This window comes from Chelonia mydas, chromosome 3 (genome assembly GCF_015237465.2).
Source record: "Chelonia mydas isolate rCheMyd1 chromosome 3, rCheMyd1.pri.v2, whole genome shotgun sequence".
Lineage (NCBI taxonomy): Eukaryota > Metazoa > Chordata > Testudines > Cheloniidae > Chelonia > Chelonia mydas.
In genome coordinates, this window is record NC_057851.1 from 5,594,098 (window position 1) to 5,619,981 (window position 25,884).

Here is a 25,884-nt window from a genome sequence, read left to right on the forward strand (position 1 = left end):
CACTGGGTGGGCCAGGGGAAGACCCACAGAGAGACACTTAGGATGTTTGGGAGGCGGCTGGGCAGCCAAGGTCAGAGAAGACTCCACGTTTCAGCCCATAAACCATGCACTGGAACAGAAGGATGCTGGTTGGCCCCTGGCCCCAGCCCAAAGAATGCATTGGAGTAGTGAGGAAACTGAGGCAGGAAAATACATGTAGGATATATTATTATCTGTGTATTTCCTGGGTTATTAAGTAAAGAGCAAAAATGCTGTAAAACTCTGGGCACAGTGTCTCTGTGTGTTCTATGCCACATGTACCACATGACCCCTTGAAGAGATAAACCAGAAGGCTCACACCTTTGCTGAGATTTTTGGGAGAGAGTGTGCTTAAGCTACTGGGATATCTTGGGGGTCAGTGCTTGACCTGTGGGCCCAAGAAAGATGGGCTGGGCTGGAGCTCCCTTTCCTTGAAGGGATAACAGAGAGTTGATGCCCAGGAAATGTGCCAGAGAGGCCAAGAGAAGAAACAGGTCTGCAGCCTGCTGAGACCCAGGGAAGCTTAAAACACGTGAAGGGGTCAGTGTTTGGATCCCCTCACAACACTCTGGTGGGCCACCAGCAGGGAGGGCCCGACCAGACCTGTGTCTGGTAATCCATGGACATTAGTAACCTGTGTAAGTATCATATAGGATACAAGAAAAACACTTCAGCCAATCACCAGCCAGAAAAATCTAACATCCTTCTTTCACCAAGGATGGTGATGCTGTCAAAAGGTGTCCAATCGCATCACCCCTCATCCCCAAAGAGCCCGACTCATGGTCTCGCTGCCTATGCTCCAGCCCAGTGAGGCCCAGATTCAGCTAAGTTCTCAATGTCATTGACTTTGATGAAATGGAAGCACCCGCTTAAGGGCTCTAGGGAATCGAAGAGCCCCCTCTCCTCATTCAACTGCCTCCTTAATGCCGCTGCTGCTAACACTAAGTGGCTGAAGAGCAGCAGTTCCCGGACTTGTTACTAAGGCACCCAGCCAGCCACATTTTGTCTTTTTCGTTGTTGTTGTTTTTTGAGACCCACCATTAGATACATATACCCTTCCCCCTGGCATCACCCAGAATGGGCTGGAGAGCGAGCCCGCCCTGCATTCACCTCACAGCAGCGGCTCCTGTCCCGTGGGGCTGGGCCTCATTCCCAACTGTGGGTGTTGCAACGGGGTCACAACAGCACTCAGGTTTGGCCTGCCTGCCCCTCGGTCATGGCCAAACCGGAGTGGCACTGCAATCCCATGCACCAGGTCATACCAGCACTCACTTGGATTTGTCCCGGAGGAGTGACCAGGCCAAACCTAAGTGGCACTGTGACCATGTGTGCCACGTCGTAATGTTTGGAGTAGGGAGCCAGGCCCAACCCTGCAGGACAGGAGCTGCTGCTGGCGGGTGAGTGTGGGGCAGGCTCACTCTCCAGCCCTACCCAGCAACTTCTCCTCCACACTGGGGCGGGGGAAATCTATAGTTGCCTAGGGCCTTGCGACCCACTGGTGGGTCAGGACTGACCATTTGAGAAACAGGTCTATATAGCATTTATGCACACAGCTCATGGAAAATCTGTCAGCAATGACCCCTACAGAAAGGGGGGAAGGAAACAGCATGATGCTTGGGCTGGACCTTCATCCAGAGCATCATGGACCTGATCCAAAGCCCATCCAAGTCAGCGGGAGACTTTCCATTGACTTCAGTGCGTGTTAGATTAGATTAGAGACTAACCAATTTATTTGAGCATAAGCTTTCGTGAGCTACAGCTCACTTTCTAGGTAGACTCCTCCTGAAGGTCGAAACAGCAGACTGGACTTCTACATAGAGTGCTTCCACCGAGTGCACGGGCTGAAATTGTGGAAAAGCAGCATCACTTGCCCCATAACCTCAGCCGTGCGGAACACAATGCCATCCACAGCCTCAGAAACAATTCTGACATCATAATCAAAAAGGCTGACAAAGGAGGTGCTGTTGTCATCATGAATAGGTCGGAATATGAACAAGAGGCTGCTCGGCAGCTCTCCAACACAACTTTCTACAAGCCATTACCCTCTGATCCCACTGAGAGTTACCAAAAGAAACTACAGCATTTGCTCAAGAAACTCCCTGAAAAAGCACCAGATCAAATCTGCACAGACACACCCCTGGAACCCCGACCTGGGATATTCTATCAACTACCCAAGATCCATAAACCTGGAAATCCTGGGCGCCCCATCATCTCAGGCATTGGCACCCTGACAGCAGGATTGTCTGGCTATGTAGATTCCCTCCTCAGGCCCTACGCTACCAGCACTCCCAGCTACCTTCGAGACACCACTGACTTCCTGAGGAAACTACAATCCATCGGTGATCTTCCTGATAACACTATCCTGGTCACTATGGATGTAGAAGCCCTCTACACCAACATTCCACACAAAGATGGACTACAAGCCATCAAGAACACTATCCCCGATAATGTCACGGCTAACCTGATGGCTGAACTTTGTGACTTTGTCCTTACCCATAACTATTTTACATTTGGGGACAATGTATACCTTCAGATCAGCGGCACTGCTATGGGTACCCGCACGGCCCCACAGTATGCCAACATTTTTATGGCTGACTTAGAACAACGCTTCCTCAGCTCTCGTCCCCTAACGCCCCTACTCTACTTGCGCTACATTGATGACATCTTCATCATCTGGACCCATGGAAAAGAAGCCCTTGAGGAATTCCACCATGATTTCAACAATTTCCATCCCAACATCAACCTCAGCCTGGTCCAGTCCACACAAGAGATCCACTTCCTGGACACTACAGTGCTAATAAACGATGGTCACAAACACCACCCTATACCGGAAACCTACTGACCGCTATTCCTACCTACATGCCTCCAGCTTTCATCCCTGACCACACCACATGATCCATCGTCTACAGCCAAGCTCTGCGATACAACCGCATTTGCTCCAACCCCTCAGACAGAGACAAACACCTACAAGATCTCTATCAAGCATTCTAACAACTACAGTACCCACCTGCGGAAGTGAAGAAACAGATTGATAGAGCCAGAAGAGTACCCAGAAGTCTCCTACTACAGGACAGGCCTAACAAAGAAAATAACAGAACGCCACTAGCCGTCACCTTCAGCCCCCAACTAAAACCCCTCCAACGCATTATTAAGGATCTACAACCTATCCTGAAGGACAACCCAACACTCTCACAAATCTTGGGAGACAGGCCAGTCCTTGCCTACAGACAGCCCCCCAACCTGAAGCGAATACTCACCAGCAACCACATACCACACAACAGAACCACTAACCCAGGAACCTATCCTTGCAACAAAGCCCGTTGCCAACTGTGCCCACATATCTATTCAGGGGACACCATCACAGGGCCTAATAACATCAGCCACACTATCAGAGGCTCGTTCACCTGCACATCTACCAATGTGATATATGCCATCATGTGCCAGCAATGCCCCTCTGCCATGTACATTGGTCAAACTGGACAGTGTCTACGTAAAAGAATAAATGGACACAAATCAGATGTCAAGAATTATAACATTCATAAACCAGTCGGAGAACACTTCAATCTCTCTGGTCACGCGATCACAGACATGAAAGTTGTGATATTACAACAAAAAAACTTCAAATCCAGACTCCAGCGAGAAACTGTTGAATTGGAATTCATTTGCAAATTGGATACAATTAACTTAGGCTTGAATAGAGACTGGGAGTGGCTAAGTCATTATGCAAGGTAACCTATTTCCCCTTGTTTTTTCCTACCCCCCCCCCCCTCGAGGTTCTTGTTAAACCCTGGATTTGTGCTGGAAATGGCCCACCTTGATTATCATACACACTGTAAGGAGAGTGGTCACTTTAGATAAGCTATTACCAGCAGGAGAGTGGGTTTGTGGGGGGAGGGGGGGGGTGAGAAAACCTGGATTTGTGCTGGAAATGGCCCAACTTGATTATCATACACATTGTAAGGAGAGTGATCACTTTAGACAAGCTATTACCAGCAGGAGAGTGGGGTGGGAGGAGGTATTTTTTCATGCTTTGTGTGTATATAAAAAGATCTTCTACACTTTCCACAGTATGCATCCGATGAAGTGAGCTGTAGCTCACGAAAGCTTATGCTCAAATAAATTGGTTAGTCTCAAAGGTGCCACAAGTACTCCTTTTCTTTTTGCGAATACAGACTAACACGGCTGTTACTCTGAAACCTTAGATTAGATTGTGTCTTTCTACCCTCCCCAGACACCAATCCTTAGCTGTATAGTCTGTGGAAGACCCAGGAGGCAGCTCAGCTCTTGCAAGAGGAGAGAGACTACAATAATAAAATGCCCTGCTCTGGTTGCTGTCTAACAGCCATAATCTGTATTGCTTTGCAGCACTCCAACAAACAGCCTCTGAGATTGATTAAATGCCCAAGTGCGGCTGAGCACCGTAATCAATCTGGGCAGCCGTTTATTGCTTCATATATAACAAAGAGATTGAGATTATCCCCTAATTGGAGCAACTGCGCTGGAGCCATTCTGCACTGTATTAGCCTGAAACCAAATCAATGAAGCGATTCTTCTGGCTTGGTCAAATTACTGAGCAAATGAAACGAGAAGACAGGCTTGTTTGGAATTCATGGTGGAAAACACAAAAACCATCCGTGACCTTCCAGTTCCATGGACTCCCAGGGTACGTCTGGGTTCCGTCTGCCAACTCGCTCTAACCTCTTACCAAAACACACTTCTCACCCAACACCCACAAAAATCAGCCAACAAGTAGAACTGTCAACCATTGTCCCTCCAGATCTTTTTCTGACAGATTAAAGAGCCCTTTCGCATCAGGCACTTCTTGGGGCGGTACCGTATTCACAGACTGGGATTAAGCTGCCTCTTCTCTTCCTCTTCAACCAGCTAAACAGATCGAGCTCCTTTAGTCTTTCACTGCAAGGCAAGTTTTCCAGCCCTCGAATCATTTGTATGGCTCTTCTCTGAGCCCTCTTCAATTTCTCAACCTCCTTTTTAAAGTAGACACACCAGAAGTGGATACAATGTTCCAGCAGAGATCTCCCCGGTTGCATCCCGAGGTAACATCCCCTCTCTAATCCTGCTCAGTATCCCTGTGAATTGTACCCCTCGATCCCACTCCCTCTCTACTGCTGGTCTTGTTGGGTCATGTCTGAGATTTAGAATGTTGCTCTCTGGAGCAGGGATCACATCTTCCAACGTCTTGTGCTGCTGTAAAATAATAAACAGCAGCAATATGAATACTACATTTGTAATGGGGTACTGGGCCTTGGGGTGCACAGGCCCATCCCACGACGGTTCTTGGGCCCTTTAAGAGCAGGGATTCTGGGAAATGCAATTCCACAGGACACACTGAGAACCCAGAGGCCATATGGCCAGGGAACTGTATAAGGGATAGCCTGAGCTCTAGAGAAGGGAGATGAGGGCTGAAGGCTGCTAAGAGTGTTTTGAGTTGCCTGCTCTGTTTAACAATAAAGCGAGCCCTGAAATAAAGGACATGAAGTGATTTGTTGGAGTTTGTATGTTCCCTGGAATGCATAAACAGGGCAATCTTGAGTAGGAGTAGCGAGGTTATTTTACCTCTGTACTTGGCCCTGGTGCAACTGCTGCTGGAATCCTGTGTCCCGTTCTGGTGCCCACAATTCAAGAAGGATGTTGATAAATTGGAGAGGGGTCAGAGAAGAGCCACGAGAATGATTAAAGGATTAGAAAATGTGCCTTATAGAGACAGACTCAAGGAGCTCAATCTACCTATCTTAATAAGCAAAGTTAAGAGGTGACTTGATTACAATCTATAAATATCTATATGGGGAGCAAATATTTAATAATGACAGGTTTCAGAGTAGCAGCCGTGTTAGTTTGTATTCGCAAAAAGAAAAGGAGGACTTGTGGCACCTTAGAGACTAACAAACTCATTTGAGCATAAGCTTTCGTGAACTACAGCTCACTTCATCGGATACATTCAGTGGAAAAAAAAAAATGCATCCGATGAAGTGAGCTGTAGCTCACGAAAGCTTATGCTCAAATAAATTTGTTAGTCTCTAAGGTGCCACAAGTCCTCCCTTTATTTAATAATGGTTTCTTCAATTTAGCAGAGAAAGGTGTAACATAATCCAATGGCTGGAAGTTGAAGCTAGACAAATTCAGATGGCAAATAAGGCACAATTTTTTTAACAGTGAGTGTAATTAACCATTGGATCAATTTACCAAGAGTTGTAGTGACAATTTTTAAATCCAGATGGGATGTTTTTCTAAAAGCTCTGCACTCGGAATTATTGTGGGGAAGTTCTCTGTCCTGTGGGATAAAGCGGGTCAGACCAGATAATCACAATGATTCCAGCCTTGGAATCTATGAATCCATGAATTTATTTTTAGTTTCACCATTGAAACCCATTTAGTTTCAACACTGTAACCCATTAACCACAAAAGCTAGTGTCTGAGCCACAGCCAACACGAAACACAGCAGTTTAAAAAACCCGAAGGATGGTACATTCTGATGCTGAAATCTACCTGCTGGAGGATCCTGCTAGCAACCAAAAACCCCAGAGCAGGTGAGAATCCAGTAGGACACATCCTCCTTTCCATCCGTGTGATGGGGAGGGCTACTCCCAGCACTACGTTCAGGATTGAGTCCTGCATGGCCTTCGAGGAACATACAGCAAGAGCAAGACACATGGAAAAAGTCCTACCTGGTCTCTGCTATCTCAGTTCATCAGCTCTGAGCGGTGAACATAAGAATGGCCATACTGGGTCAGACCAAAAGTCCATCTAGCCCAGTATCCGGTCTTCTGACAGTGGCCAATGCCAGGTGCCCCAGAGGGAATGAACAGACCAGAGAATCATCAAGTGATCCATCTGTTCCCATTCCCAGCTTCTGGCAAACAGAGGCTAGGGACACCATCCCTGCCGATCCTGGCTAAGAGCCATGGATGGACCTATCCTCCATGAACTTACCTGGTTCTTTTTTGAACCCTGTTATAGCCTTGGCCTTCACAACATCCTCTGGCAAGAAGTTCCACAGGTTGACTGTACGTTATGTGAGGAAGTGCTTCCTTTTGTTTGTTTTAAACCTGCTGCCTGTTAATTTCATTTGGTGACCCCGAGTTCTTGTGTAATGAGAAGTGTGAAGTGTCCAGTTTGTATGAGGTGCTGTCACTATCAAAGTCTTTGGTGGGAGAGGCAAGGTTGATGGGAGCCTGGGGCATTGTGTTTCCTGAAGGCAATGGAGGGAGATGGATGATACCTCCCTCCCCACAGCAACTCCCTACCCCACCCCACCCATGCACCCCACCCCCCACCATGAGTACTTAAGCTCTTTTATGTAACACAGAGCATCGTTGAGCTGCAGTACAGGCATTAGCCGACCCTACTGCAGACTGTATACAGGTCAGACCATACAAGACAGAGTTCCTGTTGGTCCTCGCAGGTTTTTATGTTGCCTTCTCAATCAGAGTTTGTGTTATTCTAGACTCAGAACCATGACCAGCCAAAACCAAAACAGGACATTTCGTAATTTACAGGCACTTCTAGGGGGCTTGCCACTGCAATATCTGAAGTGCATCAGGAAAATAGGACAGAGAAGGGAAAACCGCACATTTAAACACTGTAGTGAAACATGGTCATGTTCCCCATGTGTTTTATAGCATGACCTCCTCTTGCCTGTGTGATCAGAGATAAACTTGTTATAATCATCTTTTAGCCTGGTTATCCACCCATGGTTCATGGAGGAATTTCTGTCCACATGGGCAAGAACACCACAAGGCAGATGGGCCACAACCACACTTTCAAACTGTGTTTAGAAATGGTTATTTCTGTAGTGCAGATGGGGGAAAGAAGCTATGAGAAATATACCCTACACCAGGCACAAATACACTGATTCACAGACTACGTTTATCTGGGGATTTGCACAGTTCAGCAACTGGTGGCCAGTAGTCAGTACAACTAAAGCGCAGGTGAGCAAGCTAAGCCACGACTGGAGTTTAACTCTGTTTCAAGTAGGGGGAAGCAGAACTGGTGTGTATCCTGGCTTTCCCTGTCTACACTTGGGGTTTGCACTGGCACAGCTATGTCAACTGCTCCTACCAATGGCCGAATGGCTAGAAGAGACACAGCCACAGAAAACAAATGTCCTGTTCAAACACCTGATTCTGTTACCCAGTGGCTGGCCACCTAGCCAGTCTAAAACATTCTGATCACATAAGGTGCCCAATGCCTTGCTAGCCAAGCACCATTAGTGCATAATGGCAAACCTCTACTGGATTAAAAAATGTCCAATTCCAAGATGTAATAAAAACCAGGGAATATAAAAAGCCATTCAATGAGGAACAGACCTTGCTTTCTTCCTCAGAACTTCTAGGAATCCTAAAATACAGTTTAGAAGCACAGGGACTCTAGAAATTAGAAACACAACTGACAACAAAGGCACTGCAGAGAAACCTAGTGGGACAAAGTTCAAACAGCCTTGAAGACAAAAATGACTCCCACAGAAACACGGGCAACTGCTTTGCAGACTAGAGCTCCCTTCCACGGCATGCACGGTACCGTGGGAGTCTTGGAAATATTTGCCCCAGTTTATACTGTACCAAGCGTTTATCCAGTCTGATACGTCTGGCTGAGGATAGGGCATGAAAAACAATGGTGACAAGAAAGGACAGTATTAAAGAAGTCCTAGCTGGACTACGGTTTTGCTCAGAAATGAAGTAAAGGCCTAGTCTGTACAGTACGAGGCACAGTGCAGTACTTCGCTCTAATTCCCCTCCTGAGTCTGACCCATCCCTTTTCCTGTTCTAGAGACTGACACAACTTTCCATCCAAGGGCAAGTCAGAACAACTGCACTGAACAAAGCAGCCCTTACACCAGAATTAGCACAAGCACTGTATGCTGGAGCTGTCAGTCCAGTGAAAGGACAGCCCCTTCCAAAGGGATATGGCCAAGTTGCAAAGTCAATGCATACACTAGCAACTTTTCACCTGGGGAGATCTGCGGCCAAAGCCTTGCTAAGACAATAGGAATAGGAGCTGATGATTTCTTACACTAGTCAACTTTTGTCATGGATTGGCCAATCTCTGCTCAAAGATGCCCAGCACCAAAGTAGCGGGCAGGACTGAGGTGTATTTGGCAGAATTACTGCTAGCACAGGTCCTTTGCTTTCATGAAGACTTAATTAAATCATTTTTTAAATTAAAGCAAAAGAATTGCTCTGTGGGCTACTGGATGTGTGCGCTCATTTAGAAAACCAATTTGCTGTGGGTTTCTGGCAATCTGACGATCCAAGGGCAAAATACAAACAAAGGAGTCTAAGGAGAAGCTCATGGTGTGTAAATGCTGACTGAGATTAGCACAGAGCCTGGTCTCCATCTACTCTTGCAGGCCCCATCACTGTGGGAGGGGACAGCCTGTGTTAAGTATCTATAAAGCATCTATCACCATGGTGATACCACCATTATCTTGGTGGTATCTCCCCGACCTGTATCGCAGCACACCCAAGCACCAGCATGGATTACTCACTCAGAAACTGGAGAGAGCTCACTGCTTTTATAAGCAAGCCAATGATCTGGTTTTTTACAAGGTAATTATACAGTTAAAGTTCAGGGCTGGATGGATGTTCTACAGGGAACTCAACATGCTAACCCGCAGGGTGAGTGGTTAGGGGATGGGTTGGTGTATGACACTGGCTTAGTGCATGTGTGACCATGTCTCCCCCTAGTGTCTGGGCCCAGCGACCATCGCAACCTATTACGAACTCACAGCTAAAGGAGCTCTGCTGTGGAAGAAGCCTGTGATTTTGGTGCTGAAGGTGCCAGGTTCGATCCCCTGACGACGGTGATGTCAACATCCAGAGAGCCATGTTTTGTTACCCTTGGTCCCCTGCTTCCAGACCAGCTGGGGGCAGGAGCACAGACCTCAGCAGTTATTGCTCCTGGAGTAGGGAAGGCGGGATGATAGCCTACCATCTGCGTGTACATTACTCTGACCTTAGGTTAGACTTACTTATTATTCCCCATTGTTCCTTGCTGCCAAGTCTTCATGTCTGGGGACGGGTACCCAGGGGTCGATGGAGCTGGCTGGAGCATGGGGCTCTGCGAAGGAGGGATCTGCGGCGACACCAGAGGGCTGCTGGGGCTGAGTGATGGAGCGAATGCAGGCTCACTTTGCTGACCCATACCTGGGAACAACACACAGGCCGCTTCACTGCAAGCTGTGCAGACGACCACGCCATTACTTAATAAGCTTGTTCTTAATCCCTTGGGACCAGAGTCTGCCACCTTTGCTCACGCAGAGTATTACCTTACTCCTCCAGTGGTGTCTTGTGAGGATTTCCCCTCTTTTGCAGGTGCTGGAGTTAAATTTGAAGCTTCAGCCTGGACTTTTGATTTTAGGTCTCCCCCCTCCCCTTTCTTTTGGTTGCTATTCGTATTACCCAAATACAGCATTTTGTAGCCAAATGGTGGGGGGGAACCCAGAAGTTGCTTCGCTATAAACAGAGGGTAGTATTCCAGAACACAGCTGCCTGGAGAAGGAGCTGAAGTAACTGTACTGGAGAACAAGACAATGTGATTGTTGACTTGCAAGACTATTTTAGTTGGTTTCCAAAGCCGCGATAGCTGTGGGGTAATTGTCTCTCTTGATTAATTATAGAAACCAGATCTCCCTTGCCAGATTCAAACTGAATTCTTTTTACATTATGGAAAAGTGCTGCTTAAGTGTAAAACCATGTGGAGCAGGTGCAGTACGAAGATGTCCATCTGCAGCCAATTCTGGACAAACTCACTGATTTAATCTGAGCCACCCACATAATCTGTACACAGGAAATAACCTCCATCTGCAGCTGATTTCCGATACCTCATCAGAGCATGCACAAGGGTTTGGCCTTTTTCAGACATTTAGCTTCTGAATGTAAATTTAAAGTAGTTTAATTAAAATGGCCACTCTGAATTTCTCTCTCTCTTTTTAAAAGGGAAATACAATTATTTACCTAAATGGTGTCAACTTCTAGAGATCTCTACTTTGTCTGAGGGGTACATTTGGAACACGGAGCCAGAAGAATGGGGTACCTTCCCAGAACTTGCAATAAGCGCGCTGAGATCCTCAAGTGAATGGCACTAATGAAATGCAAAGGCAGCACGGTCTAGTGGACGCAGAGCTGGACTGACAGTCAGAAGAACTGGGCTGCAAACCGTGGGCAAGTCCCAGCTTCGCTCTGTGTCTCAGTTTCCCCATATATAAGTTGGGGGTGATGATTCCTACCCACCTTTGTAAAGCTCTTGGAGATCAGCGAATGAAAAGCACCGTGTAATTATGACCCAATCTGGATTTCCTTCACTTGGGGCTAAGGGGTACACACGGAAGTCATTACGTTGGCCGTGCAGTATCTCTGTTTACTTGCATCGTTTGTTGCCCCCACTCACACCGCTACATACTTAAAGCATCCCCTGATGAAGCAGACACTGAACGCAGACGCCACTTTAAGGGGCACAGCGAAGACGTACCTGACCCAGAGTACTGGAAGATGTTCTGCTGCATGGGAGGCGTCATCCCGGCACCAAACTGCCCTCCAACGTTCCCCATCATCCCTCTGTTCACCAGGCTGTTGCGACTGGCCAGTGCTGCCTCAGGGTTCGATGCCAGCTGCGAAAAGGGGCTGGTGGAGGTGGGAGGGTTTCCTGGATTCGTACCGTAGTTGGGGGGATAGGGGAACTGCTGTGGGGGTGCCTGGGGGAGGCGAGCGGCCCCCATCTGCACTGGGAGTCCAGCCGAGGGAGGAAGGTTGTTCCCGAAGCTCTGCTGTCTCATTGATATGGCTCGCTGCTGCATTAGCTGCCTCTGCCGATGCTGCTGGCTGTACAGCTCTCGTTGGCGCTGGGCCAGCATCTGTGCATTCAGAGGTGGCTGCAGAGGAGGAGGTAGATGTGACTGTTATGATAACTCTGCCCCCTGTCAGGGTAATTGTACCGTACGGGGGATGGACAAATGACCTTTCTGGCTGCCTGTGGTGTCAATCATCATTTGCAAGGAAAGCTAAAAATCCCAAAGAGCAGTTGGGGAAGCTCTGTAAATCTGCCAGTTCGTGTAGATCAAAGGCAGAGCAGATTGGAAATATTAAAGAGCTGCCTCTGTACATGCTCATTCCTGTAACTGAATGGAAAATCTCGTATGCTCACCTCATAAAAGCTTGAAAGACTCTGGAGAGTTGGGATTCGGAACACATGTTCTCAGCCTGGCTATGAACAGGAAGCCTTTGCAAGGGGCTCCCCATCTGTGGGGGCAGCTACTGGCAAAAATTTCAGCTTTGTGTCATTTCATGCAGCTGCTAACGAGAAAAACGCCTGTCCAAAAACCACCATTTGTTGCTTCAGATCCCGCCCTGCTACCACAACCTTGCCTTTAACAACAGTTGTTGCTGGACTCTCTCAGCACAATCACTCACTTCATACTGCTCCCTGCACACTGAGCAGTCTGCCTCTTCCCGCCATCTTGAGCTCCCCTCCAGATTCCCTTTCCTTGTGCCTGCCCGCCCCCTAGCCACCTGTCCCTGCTTAGTTGGCACCGTAATCCTGTCTTGCTCGTATCACTGTATAATCGTTACAAATGACATTTTAAAAGCCCGTGGTACTCAGGGGTGAAACTGGGGGAAGAAAGGTGGTGGCTCTCTTCCAAGCTCTGCCAACATGAGTCACCAGACTGGAGCACCCCTTACTGTAAGGTCTGTCAGCACCCGCAGAACTAGAACCTGGGACCATGGAGATTCTGGGCTCCCGAAGCTTCACCACCACCAGGAGCTCAGGCCAGGTTTCTGCTGGGGGACCCTGTGAAGCTCGACACTGCAGGAAGGAGCACGCAGCGGAGCCTGAGTGGGAGCCCTGCAGCTCACTGATTGGCCCACGCCAGTATATAAGCCAGGAAGCCACTACAGGGGGCTGGCTGAGCAAGGACACAGACTGCCTGCTTGCTTCTGCGCTAGACCTCGCCTTACACTCTAGTTCCTGTCCCCAGTTCCGTCCCCGCTCCGCTGCTTGGCTCTTTTCTGTAACCGGATGCCTGACCCAGCTCGACCTCAACGCCACTACACGTCTCCTGACGGCAACTCGGTAACTAACCAGTGTCCCACCGGCCACACACGACCCGGCCCAGACAGAGTCTGCAGTTGTTCAGTATGATCGTGTTTGCTCTCTGGACTCTACCAGCTCAAAGGGCTCAGTCACTTGGGCTTTAACGTCAAGCTCTGTCCTCAACCTTTTTCTTTGAGTTTTCTCCGTTTCGGGTTTTTCAGCTCTCCTGGGCAGGAACCTATCTTCCTAGCTGCCTGTGACGCGCCAGGTGCACACGTTATACGGATGTGCCGTACTAGATTGGCAGTGACCAAAGCAACTGTTGCCATGGACCATTTCCCTTAGCCTACTTTACAAAGTGCACGCTTAGTGAGCCAGGCAGTGTCGCCTAGTAGACAGAGCACTGGAAAAAACCAGGAGACTTGGGCTCTATTCCCAGCTCTGGCACTGACCTGCCCTATGACACTGGGCAAGTCCCCTCACCTTTCTGCCTCTCCGATTCCTACCCCCGCCCCCGTTGGTCTTGTCTATTTAGACTGTAAGCGCTCTAGAGCAGGGGCTGTGTGTTTCTCTGTGTGTGTACAGCTCCTGGCACAACATGGTTTCTTGCCACCACTATAATAATGATAGCAGTGAGAAATGTGACAACTCCTTTGCAGAGCATGCTATTTTCAAACATTCATAACTTGTTTCAATCAAACCCCATTTTCACAGAGAGACTTGAAGGCGCTTCTTGTCAGTGAAGGCTAGTTCCATGCCATAGTTCAATTCTCTAACCCAGCTATTTTGACTGTAGGGCTGTTCAAAACCATCTCTTTCAAGAATTTTCTGTAAGTTATGGGTTTGTTTCCCAAATGGCTGAACCAGATTTGCTCAAAGTTAATAAAATATCACTGTGGAAAATTTCAGCCCAGAAGAGAAAGTTTGAGAAAGTTAGCAGCAGCTGAAAACAAAGCATTACAATGGAAACTATTACATAGTTTTGTCTGCAGCTATAGTGCCTGAGAGAATATCAAAGATGTCCAAAACTCATCAAAACAGTTTGGAGTCTTCATAGAGACACTGGAGTCAGTAATGGTTTGGGGGTGGCAAGATAGCACCAATAAAAATCCGCCATATGGAACAAAGTTACCAGAACATGGCTACACCTTCCACCTTCTTTTCCCCTTATACCGAGCAGATATTTGATCCCACTTTACTGAAAGTGGGATAGAACTCCTGGACCTGGGGCTTTGCAGGATCATTACAAAAGATTCACTAGAGATTCAACTATAAGAGAATGTCATCAGTTACAAAGGGACCCTTCTCAATGAAAGTCCAAGCCAGTACCACTCATGTCCAAGCAGCAATAGAGAAGTTCCAGGTGGAAATGCTGTATGGAGGCTGAAGATAATATCCGCAATCAGCTACACAGAAAATTCATTTGGGGCCGAATTCTACTATTGAGTAGTACCTCACTCTGCAATTAGAATCATAGAATATCAGGGTTGGAAGGGACCTCAGGAGGTCATCTAGTCCAAACCCCTGCTCAAAGCAGGACCAATTCCCAACTAAATCGTCCCACCCAAATTAGTCTCACTGGAATAGACTGAGCTTATTACTGCTTACAAATCAATGGTGTAGGCCCTCAGTGATAAAGTACTAATTTCCGCTGGCCTGATAAGGGTGCCAACATGTGGCTTCCTACCATTACCTGAGGTGTAATCTGTGGCTGCATGCCTGCCCTCATACTGATGCCGACCGGAGAATTTGCTGCAAACTGGTTCAGGATCGCCTGCCGATTTTGGTGTATCAGCTGGAGAGGAGGAAATCAGAAAGACCTTACAGCTCTACACCAGTTTTGTCAGGTACAGAACATCTACAGACCCACCAATGGCAACTGGCTTCCAGCAGCATTTTTCCTCCCTACTGATCTGAGAAGCAGATAATTCATTTAAAGGGACTCTGACTAGTTTCCCCACAATTTCTTCTAACTGCACAATGGCAACAGAGCACTTTTCCATTAAGCTGGTTTCCTTTACGTCAGTGGTCCTCAACCTTTCTTGTGGAAATAGCGTATTGCTATTCCCAGAAGACTGTGGCGGGCGCCCGACACCCCGCCGCCGAAATGCGGCGGCAGGAAGAAGTGCCGCCGCCGAAATGCCACCGAGAAACGGTGACGCTTCTCAGCGGCATTTCGGTGGCGGGGTGTCCTGCGGGCGCACAAAAATGCCCCGGTGGGCAGCATGGCGCCCGTGGGCACCGCGTTGGGGACCTCTGCTTTACGTTATTCTTGGCGCACATCCTTCTGCTTCTCTATTACAGTGGGGCATCCTAATGACAGAGCTTGTGGGATGGGCTGGCCCCACATAAGGAGAAGTGCTGTGCAAAACCCAGCGTGTGGCAGGTTACAGACTTCTGTAACCCGCACAGCACATCTGGAGGGAAGAGGTTGAGTGCTGGTCAGCTCTAGCTGAGAGCTCTGGATTCCCCACAGAACCAAAGTGAATAGTCACCTGCTGCTGCCCTTGTAGCCGCTGCTGCAGCTGAAGTCTCAGCTGGTTGGGGGCTGTCGGTGGCCTGTTTAGAATCTGCCGTGGCTGCATTCCCATGTTGGTGGGGAAAGCCCCTCGGGGCGATGGTACCTGAACCGGCATGGGCCCGAAAGAAGGTTTCTGCCTGACCATGCCTTGGAAAGGGCTGGGGAGATTAGCAGTAGAAGCAGAAGAATAAGGCTGGGGGTACAGGCCAGGCTTCTGATCCATTAGAAGAGACGGTGTCGCTTGCTGTGGCTGGAATCTGTCAGTCAGCACTTCCAGGCTGCCTCCCTGTTTAAAAAGGGGGACAAAAGTGAGACCCCTTCTTAGCTGACAAAAATCCCAGCAGAGTTTCTAACACACAAAGCAACAGCCGTGTGTTCCACATCTCACAGAAGGTGGCAAACCCCAACTCAAAGGGCCCAACTTTCACTTCTCAGGCTCCTTGAGCACAGGCCAGAAGGGACTGCTCCTGGCCCTGGCATTCACTGCTCTGGTACAGCCGGCCACAGTGCAGCCCGCTTGAGTCTAGTCATTGGGAATGTTCCAAAAAGCAACTGCAGGGAGAACAATTAATACCTCACTCCTCAGGGCCAGAGGCCTTAAAAACCTTCACAAAGAAAAGGGTTTTTTGCGTGGCCATGAACAAAGGCCACAATTTTCAGAAGGGCTCAAAACATACAGTTGGCTCCAGATTTTCCAGGGCGCTCAAGGGGAGGGGAGGAAGGGGCAAGAGATTCTTTGCTGTTCTCAGGAGTGGTGATGGGGAGATGACTCTCCATGGTTTGCAATAGGAGCTGAGCTGTTCGGAAAATCTAGCCATTTATTTAGGTGCCTACAGGGGGGCACCCATCTTTGGCTGCGCTGTGACAGTGGAAGAATCAATTCAAGGCCAGGGGAACAGCATGGTATCTCCTACATTACCCTCCTATTGCACTCTGTAAAGGGGAGGTGGCCAGGGGAAATAGGTTGCAGCTGGGGCTTCCCTGTGCCCCAGCAATCCCCAGCCATCATGATAGCCCTAGAAGCCTTTGACAGCTGGAGTAATAGCCTTCAAGCTGCTTTCAGTTACACAGGGTGACCAGAGCAATGCACAGTCAGATCTGGATCACAGGAGCATGCCCTCCTGAGCTGTACCGTGGGCTCCTCAGCTCCAGTTCGGGATCGGGGTCAGTATTTGCAAGTAAGCTGAATCAGACCACTCTGAGGAAGCTTACACAGGGGAAATAGGAGACACACTGTTCTGCGTTAGCTTTACTCCAGGTAGGGCAAAATAATTTGGACCCAGCAGAGAGTAAACTTACTAAGCTTGTGGCATTGAGTTCCACAAGTTAACTATGTGCTATGTGAAAAAACCATCTTTCACTCAATGGGGGAGGTAAATTCCACAGTGGAGAACAGCTCACTGAAAATATCCTGATTTCAGCCCCTCCTCATTAAACTGGAGGGTAGGTTAACTCGAGCACTTCACCTGACCACAAATCCCTGTCTGATGCTGCAGCAGAAAGGTGGTCTTGGACATAATCAGTTACCAGATTAGGAGCCCTATCCCATCAGGTGCTTGAAATCAATCAGCAACCTTCAGCATCAGGTCTGAGTCAGGGGGAAATGAACTCAGAGGTTTTGCTACTCTCTAGAGGTGTGTCTTCCCTGCAGAGTTAACTCAGGTGATCGGTGCCTGGGTGTGAGCAGCCACTGTGTGTGCAATATCATGCCTGAATTACTGCACCCTGGCCGCTGCGGCATGTACCTGCGTGTGTCACTAGGACAGCTGGGAGGAATCTCATGGCTCTTTGTGCTGCAGTAAGCTGAGCCACTCCACGATTCTTTCCTAGTGAATTGTGGAGGACCCTGTCTGTCATTCTAGAGCAGGAATTATGGGAAGACGCAGCAGGACTGTACCCTCCCTCCAAAGTAGGTAGGTGACCAGCCTGAGAGAAAGCGGCACCGAGGCTCCAGACCCCGCCGTGCCAGCTAGCTCAGGCTGAAAGCACCACTAAACTCAGCTGAGAAGGTTTTGTTGGTGGAGAGGAGGTGGACTAAGGTAACTCTACAGTGAAGACATACCTTAAGGCTAGAGTGTACTTTGAGTTGGTTCCAGGTGGGTCTGAAATAGTTGGGCCTAATTATAAACAACTTGAAAGTAAGAGTACGGGTAAGTCTGTACAACGTATCCAAGGAAATACAAACTGGTTTAGGAGGATGGGATACATTTCAATTATGTATCCGAGGGGGAAACTATCAAAATGAACTTCTTCCCAAAGATGCCTGAATTCTGAATGCTGTCCCCATAAATATTTATGTCCAGTACATATTTTATAGCATTACATAAGTTATTACAAAGATTCATCTGGAGCCATGGAAAAAGCCCAAGATTAATATTAAAGAAACGATCCTTGGATGGGAGTAAAGTTGGATTTCAATTCCAAACATGAGACGATGCTCCGAGCCATAGACATTAGACAGGGAATTTGCTGGCTCAAGAGGGAAGATGATTGGCATTCTCACACAACTCTGGGCCCCAGGCTCCATGTTCCAAGGCATCTTACTTCAGTATTTGAGAGAGAAAGTCAAATGCCTAGTACCCTCCCTAAGAACAACACTGAAAGTTGGCTGGTGTGGTTATGGCTGTTAGGTGGCCTGTATGAAATGAGTTTGGTAGATTGTGATCTGGGTCCTGGTGGATAGGAGACCATGGCACAAAAACCACCCTGCCACAACTGGCATCTTTACCGGCAGCCTCAGCAGAGGAATCAGCGACTGAATGAGCCAGGGAGACTGAACTCCCCCTCTCAGACCTACATTTTTAAAAGTGGCTAGTGACTTTGATGCCCAAGTTGATTTTTGATGCCTTAAAAGGGGCCTGCTATTGAGAGGGCAGATACTTGGCATTTTCTGAAAAACAACTCCACTACAAGGTGTCTCAGATTAGTCACCTAAGAACATCTAGACTTGTCTCTAGATTAAAGCTGCAGCACAGCAATGGGACGATATAAAGAAGTTGCAGTGCTATTGTGTAGTTATTCTAGGGGGGGCTCAACAGAAGAAGCCCCCTTGAGTTCAGTGATAAAGAAGCAGGCCTTGGAAGAGGAGAGGAATTCACTCTCTAGGGCTCCCTTTCTAGGTCCATTCCAAGAGCACTAAAATTAATGACAGATTTTTGGTTCTAATAATTTTTTTGGAAACAAACACGCACGAGTGTAAGTATTGTCTGAACTGGAAAAATAAATTATAAAAATAGTTGCAAACTATTTCATTACTTGTATGTCTCTGTTCTTTATATCTTTCCTATGATCAGGATTTCTTCAAGCAGTGCTGTTCTTCATTATTTATGAAAACCCAGCATATTCTTAGAGGCCCAGACCCCGCCATTGGGTCTGCGTGCACCCAGGCTGAACCCCATTGGGGTTTACGGGATTAAGTTCTGTTTGCGCAGCTCCGAGGCAGGACCTGGGCCACATAATGGCAATATTTGGTGGTGGTGGGGGGGACAAACCCATCAGCTTGCGGTTAAATTGGAGACAGGGGTTGCTGCAAAGAAAGCCAGGCTTGGTGGTAAAGGCTGTGCATTTTTGTACCAGCAAGGCCATTAAGCATATATTATGCAGCATAATTAAGGCTCAGGAATCTCTACTTGTGAGATTCCAGCTGGAGTTCTCTTCTGCACTCTAACCCCAAAGTAAGATGGTGAGGCAGAAAAGTCTGCCAACTCTCCCCACTTCCCACTGCATGAGCCATTCAAGGATAAATACATTCAGCCGCCTCTGAGAGGCTGACGTTTCCCACGTTTTAAAGGCAGGGGGGCACAATATTGTATTTCATGGGGATATTTTCCAACTTTTTGGTAGAGCGCACTGGAAAATGCCATGGTATTAAGTATCCTCTTTGAACCTAATGTGCTTTTTTGTTCCCATCCACATCTGGCAAGCAAGCACCAGATGTTGGAAGCTCTCCTTTGCACCCATTATCAGGCCTAAGCATCTGGCCACATACACAGTCCTCTACCAGCCCCAGCACCCCCCAAGTACATCGCTTGCTACCTGGACCAATTTGTCAATCCCAAGAGCTCGGTCCAGTTCCGCCAACTCCGTTTCATCTTTGCCACTCAGGAAGGACACAAGCTGCTCGAGCAGGGCTTTCTCGTCATTCCGGCCCTCCGGCGTGGTGGGAGGGCATAGGAGTTCGTCCAGCTGGGAAGTGATGCACTGGCTGTACGGACGACAAAGTTAACAGAGACATTAAGTGCAGAAAACAGCTCTGCATTTCAGCTGTAAGGACCCCAAGTGGGAGAACTGCTTCTGTGGGGTTCCTTCCACTGACATGCTCACTTGCCTAACTGGTTCTGAGCCCATGCAACAACTCACTCTGATCTAGCAAGCAAACCCAAAGTGATGTCTGGAATGCACCAAGGGTGAACTTCACCCCTGCACAAGGTTTAGGCACCACTTCAGACTATTGCTGGACCTGTGTGCAGGGTTGAGTTTCAGAGCCTCAACAAGATTCTTATCAAACCTTCCTGATTTTTCCAGGTTTTGTGCCTGCAAATGTCCCACTAGCTGGGAAAGACAGCGGGTTTTCAGTACAGAGAATCTTTTGGAAACACAAAGCCAGAGAGGTCTGGGAAAAGTTAGAACAGCTGACACTAAAGCCCCTGAAGGCAAAGGGAACCATTTAGGCACAAAAATAAGAAGCCTGAAGAATTCTCCCCCTTGATATTCTTGAGGACAAGGTTAATATGTAATGAGAGATGTTCCAATGACGTGACCGATTGGCGTCGATGGGATTTGCTGGGCCTGACACAATGAAGGAGCTATGGCACATCACACTTCTAGAAAAGCACAAAGGAGAGAACTTAAACATGCCAGTGGTTTCCAAGGAGCAGACCTGTTTATCCTCTTAGCTCCAGATGAGGACCAGATGTACAGTAAGTAACTGAAACTAATCTGATCAGGAACACTGCAGCCAATACACATAGTTTAATCCAGGGAAAGAAATATAAGGCACTGGAATTTCTTAGACTGCAGTACAGGAGCAGAGGAAGAAGGGGAGGGAGAGGTGAAGAATGGGTCTTGCTTCAGTTTACAACAAAGATTCCTGCTGCTTGTAGCTTCATATCAAACCAAATTTGTGTGTGTTAAAGCTGCAGCTACACATCTAGCTGTACTGGCTCCTGTACACACACACACTCCATCAGTCCATAGGAGGGGCATCAAATTCAGAGGAAAGGGATGGATTCCAGGTTAAATTGTGGGCTGGAGGTTAGCAGAGTGCCCTTGATCCACATCAGAGACCCCAATAATATCAGTGGAAGGTTCACTCAGACATCCAGCAAATAATGCGGCCGTTACTAGTAACTAGACTGTGATTTATTCCTGTATTTCCTTCTCTGTGGCAACTCCCAATTGGCACCTATCGAGAGTTTCACTCCCATCCCGACCCCATTCTACACACTAGAACGGTCAGTAAATGTTGAGGTTGCAGTGACGTCATTGGTCTCAGTGCTGATGCTCCAACCGGATTAGCACGAGAAGGGAGTTCACCCCTCTAACTCACTGTTGCTCCATGCAGACATCATGTCTTACGCGTGGTTCACGTTTGGAAGGTTCCCTCTTCCGCCAGGAGGACTAGAAACTTCTTTTTTTTTTTTTAAATTGAAGCTTAGATTCTGCCCAATCGGAGTATGCCACGTGGGTCACACAAATACATCAGGTAGGCCAGATCCGCCCTGCAGGCGGTATGTCTGACACCGCTGCACTATGGCTTATATGCAATACAGTAGTGCCCCAAGGCCCCTACTGACCTCAGGGCTCCCTTGGGCTAGGACTGCACAAACGCAGAGAGAGAGAGAGAGGGGCAGTCCCTGCCCTGAAGAGCTTACAGCCTAAAGAGACAAAGAAATGGAAGAGTAGTATCCCCATCTCAGACGGGACAGAGACAGAAATAATAAGAGACTCACTCAAGGTCACTCAGGGAGTCTGGGAACTGAATCTGGAACTCCAAACTCCCAGCCTGGTGCCTTAACTACAGCACCAGTGTTCTTCTTTACACAGCCTGCTCGTTACGCCCCGGGGTTGATATGCTATTTTACTTCTTGCAGGTCATCTCTTAAAGGGATTTCTGTGTGTGGCAACACAAACGCAAAGCCCTATGCTAACAGGACTATTATTCCTCAGAAAAATCACAGGTCCCAGACACATTTCTAACAAGCTGCTGATATGTTCCAGCAAAATGGTTCACGGGAAACAATCCAGTCAGGAACAGAACCCCCTTAGCCTCCCTATGTCTTCCTCGTGTGTACAGAAGAGCACAGAAAGAAACCCCAAGTCTTCTAAAGACATGCAGCTCAGAGTGACCACAAACTGCTACACATCTATCCAGAGACCCACCAGCTTTGTAACGTGAAGAGAGCAGCTCTGTCACACTCTAGTTAACATGTATCTTGCAGCAGAGCAAGGCTTACATCCCTCGCGGGAACGCTCTGTTCATAACAAACATAACCATATACGCTTTACATATGAAGTTCAATTTGAGTTTTAATAGGGCCTGTCAAATTGAAAACTGGAGCATGCGGCCAGTAACCTGTAATCAGATTCTGTCACACACACAGCTCCAGCAGTTTAAGAGCCTCTACAAAGACATTTGATTTTATTTAAAGCTCTGCTGAGGGCTGGAGCGAGACCTTTGGGGTTTTTTGGTCCAGAAAAGCCCTCTGGACTAGGCGAAAGGCTCACCACTTTGCCTCTGGTGGCCATTGTTTACAATTATTGGGATCTTCTTCCCATTCAATGTCACGGCTATCTTATTAGCAATGGCAAAATTCTCACCCTTGTCACCTCGATGGCTTAAACACAAGACCGCAGTTTGCCTACTCTCCACGATTCCCGGTGCTGCTGCTTTCACATACAAAGAGGCAGTGTCACATTTACTCCTAACGTTGCTGGAAGCCATTTCACCCTCTGCTTCCTTCCCCCTGTAAGGCACCCATCCCCTTGGTATTTGGGCATCAGATGCAGCATGCGTGACAGACAGGCTCTCTCTAGCCCCCTGGTTAGCTTTGTGAGTTTACATATAATGAAATTTTTAATAAGTACTTTTATTTTATTTATGGCCATTGCTCCTGGGGAAAGGCCTCATTGAAACTATTTTGTTCTGTCCTAATTCTATTCCAACAGCTCCACCTTATTGCTTAATGTTCTGTTCTCCTTCAGGAGCACAGCTGGTCATTTAGCAGACTGTTTACCTCCCCATCACAAGCCTTGATGTAGTCACCGCTGATGAAGCCCAACTGCAGCTATTTTAATAGCTAAACGGAAAACCCTATTCAGAGGTTTTTCCTCAAGCAGAACTGTACAGTACCTTCCTTCTGCCTCAATTCAGGTCAAAGAAAAGTTTCTGCCTGCAGAGTTTTTGCAACCTTATAACTATACCACTAGGTGGCAGTAGCTTAAATTAATGGACTATGGACTATCCTTCATTATTTGGAAAAAATCTTTGTCCCGCACACTGTCTTAATAATGATTTCAGCATATCTGGTCTGTGAGACACCTTTCATCATTGACAGTGCACTAATATTATTCATACTGACACAGGGTGAAGTTCACCCTTGTGAAAAGGGCCAGCACAAAGCCTGTGCCTCAGAGATGTTCTGACTGTGCTGGCCAGCCCTTCCATACAGGTGTGAATTTCACCCTTGTGCTGTTGTATCTCCTCCAGTCTTAACTAGCTATGGTGAGAACATTCCTCTCCCTCGACTCTCAGCCAAGTGCATCAGACTAGAGAATATCAGGATATCTTATTATGGCCAACATTTGAGCTGTCTGATCACTTAACAAACCTCATGTAAGTTTAACTTCTAGGGGTATGCCTTTCACAGCCAGTGAAAGCAAGTCTCGGAGCCTAGTTTGACAGATGGGCTCATGCTACGGCATTAAAATTAGCTGAAGCCTAAGGAGGTGGGTGGGCGGGCTTCATAGCCCAACCTTCAGCCTGAGCCCAAACCTCTACACTGCTATTTTTAGTGCAAATCTCAGACTGTCTACCTGGGCTTTGACACTCAGGGCCGTGGGTTGACACTCGCTGTGTGGACGCGCCTATAGGGACCTTTACTCAAGGGTGGGCACAGCAATCTCTATCCACAGAACTACAACAAACGGTGAGCCTACTAAAAATATACCATAAGAGGCTAGAGGAGGGTGGGGTGGTGGGAAGGCAGATTATCCAAACCCACGGTACTTACTCGTCTGGTTTATTCAAAGATACTCGATTCATGGAGGCCATGGTGTTATCTGCCCATGGAATCTGGTCACCCATTCCTGGCTGTCCAAACTGTTGATCGGAGACTCCCAACTCCAGTTCAGACAATCCTGATTGGGAAAAGCCAGGGTGGGGGAGAGTAAGTGTTACAGAGCAAAAGAGGTGTCATAAACCACTATACAAAGGGAGTTACAAGTCTTTCCCCGTTCATCATCCCATTCGCTTATGTGTAAAATACCTTCAGTGTTTAAGTGAAAGAAGAGTGTGGAAAACGCAGAGGAAGCTAACAGTTCAGACAAATGGTAATGTCTGCTTAGACCTGAAATCCTTTTGGAGTCAGCTGAGAGAATCCCTGGTTCACAGAGGTACAGAGGCAGTACCTCACCCAAATCCAAAAGCATTCTGACATGAAAGTCTGAGCTGATTTTGTGGACAAGTATTACCACTACTAAAGGATTAAGAAACGGGGCCACTTAGCTCTTACATACATGATGCTCAGATACCATGATGATGACACAGAATACATGCCAAAAACAGAGTGATTAAACGGAAACATGAAATCTCTCATCAGACTCCCTTTACCACCACCTCAGATCAGGAATCCAGAGGGGCAACCAACTGAAGCAGGGTCAAGGACTTGCTCCACACTGATGTCCTATATCTCTGTAAGCAAAGCTCTAATCAGGCTGAGTACGTCAAATCTTACCAAAGCAATGGTAATTCACACAGCTGACTCCCTTCACTTGCAACACACAGCACACTGTCACCCACAACCGAGGCAGCCATATTTAACAACTGCCGCTCAACTACACTAATTCTAATAGACTGTAGCAGGTCAGCGATTACGTCATGGCTCTAACGCTTTGCGAGTGCAGGATAAGCAATAAGGAAAGGGATAAGAGAACACTAAGATTTCAAAATAAATGACATGAGTTTTCAGAAAACAGAGACACTCCAGCTCAGAGAGTTTGTCACATAAACACCAAGACCCAGAGAGCTTTGTTCCTAATGGCAGGACTATTATGTGGCTGTTCTTTTCAGCCCCTAAGTAGCAGACATCAGCTATAGCTTCCCTCATACCAACAGACGTTATCTTCTGGGTACACTTATATAGGAAGAGAAAGTCTCTCTCAAAGGCTATACACACAGCAGCTTTGTGTAAGTGCCTCTTCTACATAGATCTATGAATGTTTTCAAAATGTAGCCAGTTAAAGAATTCTTTATTGAAAGTTGTTACCACTGGAGATTTTTCCTAAAAAACCAAAATAAAGTGCATACATATTCATGCCTTTTGACTTTCCATTCTGGAGAAACTCATTTTACAGGGGAAACGGCCAATTTAAATTCAGCAGGAGTTTGAGCCCAGCCCAGAACTGAGCAATTTATGAGGTCTGGAGACTTTACACCATCCTCCTATTTAAAATATGAATTGATATTTAAGACTAAAAGCATCTTGGCTAAACTAACCATCGGACAGCAATATGAACAGAGAACTGCAAAGGATAAGAAAATCTCTGACCATGGTGGCATCCCTTCTCCTGGGCATGCTCCCCGTGTCTATGCATAGTCCTATTATTTCTAAGGTTTCAAGTACTTATAAGGCAGTTACTGAAAATGAAAAGTCTTTATTTATTTTTGGTGTTTTCACCATACTCAGCTGTGCTAATTCCTTTTACAATAAAATGGGTTACATATATTAGTGATTTTAGAGGTGCATATCCTTTAAAGGTCAGGATCTAAGCATACTGAATGTTGGCAGAATATGGCTCTTTGTCTCTCTCTAGCAGCTGCATCATGTAAGAGGTTTTGCATCTGCTGCTGCTTCGAATTTAATGGACCTGGTCCTTTAGCTCAAGCCCTACACCAGGGCTCGGCAACCTTTCAGAAGTGGTGTGCCGAGTCTTCGTTTATTCACTTTAATTTAAGGTTTCACGTGCCAGTCATACATTTTAACTTCTTTTAGAAGGTCCCTCTCTCTAAGTCTATATATTATATAACTAAACTATTGTCAGGTGTAAAGTAAACAAGGTTTTCAAAATGTTTAAGAAGC

The 25,884-nt window shown here is 47.3% G+C and overlaps 1 protein-coding gene across 25 annotated transcripts in view; it reads right to left on the reverse strand.

The window, feature by feature from the left end:
- The window catches only part of NCOA1 (nuclear receptor coactivator 1), a 353,482-nt gene that overhangs the window by 14,497 nt on the left and 313,101 nt on the right, over positions 1-25,884 (reverse strand). For 20 of the 25 annotated variants that reach the window (XM_037893807.2, XM_037893795.2, XM_037893802.2 and 17 more), the window contains 6 exons: positions 23,818-23,944; positions 19,622-19,790; positions 15,561-15,872; positions 14,759-14,860; positions 11,506-11,905; positions 10,007-10,214 (listed from right to left, as the gene is read on the reverse strand). In XM_037893807.2, the coding sequence (XP_037749735.1) occupies positions 10,007-10,214; positions 11,506-11,905; positions 14,759-14,860; positions 15,561-15,872; positions 19,622-19,790; positions 23,818-23,944 (1,318 nt within the window). The remainder of the gene's footprint in view (positions 1-10,006; positions 10,215-11,505; positions 11,906-14,758; positions 14,861-15,560; positions 15,873-19,621; positions 19,791-23,817; positions 23,945-25,884) is intronic. The other 5 variants (XM_043542067.1, XM_037893812.2, XM_043542066.1 and 2 more) reach the window with 1 other exon arrangement.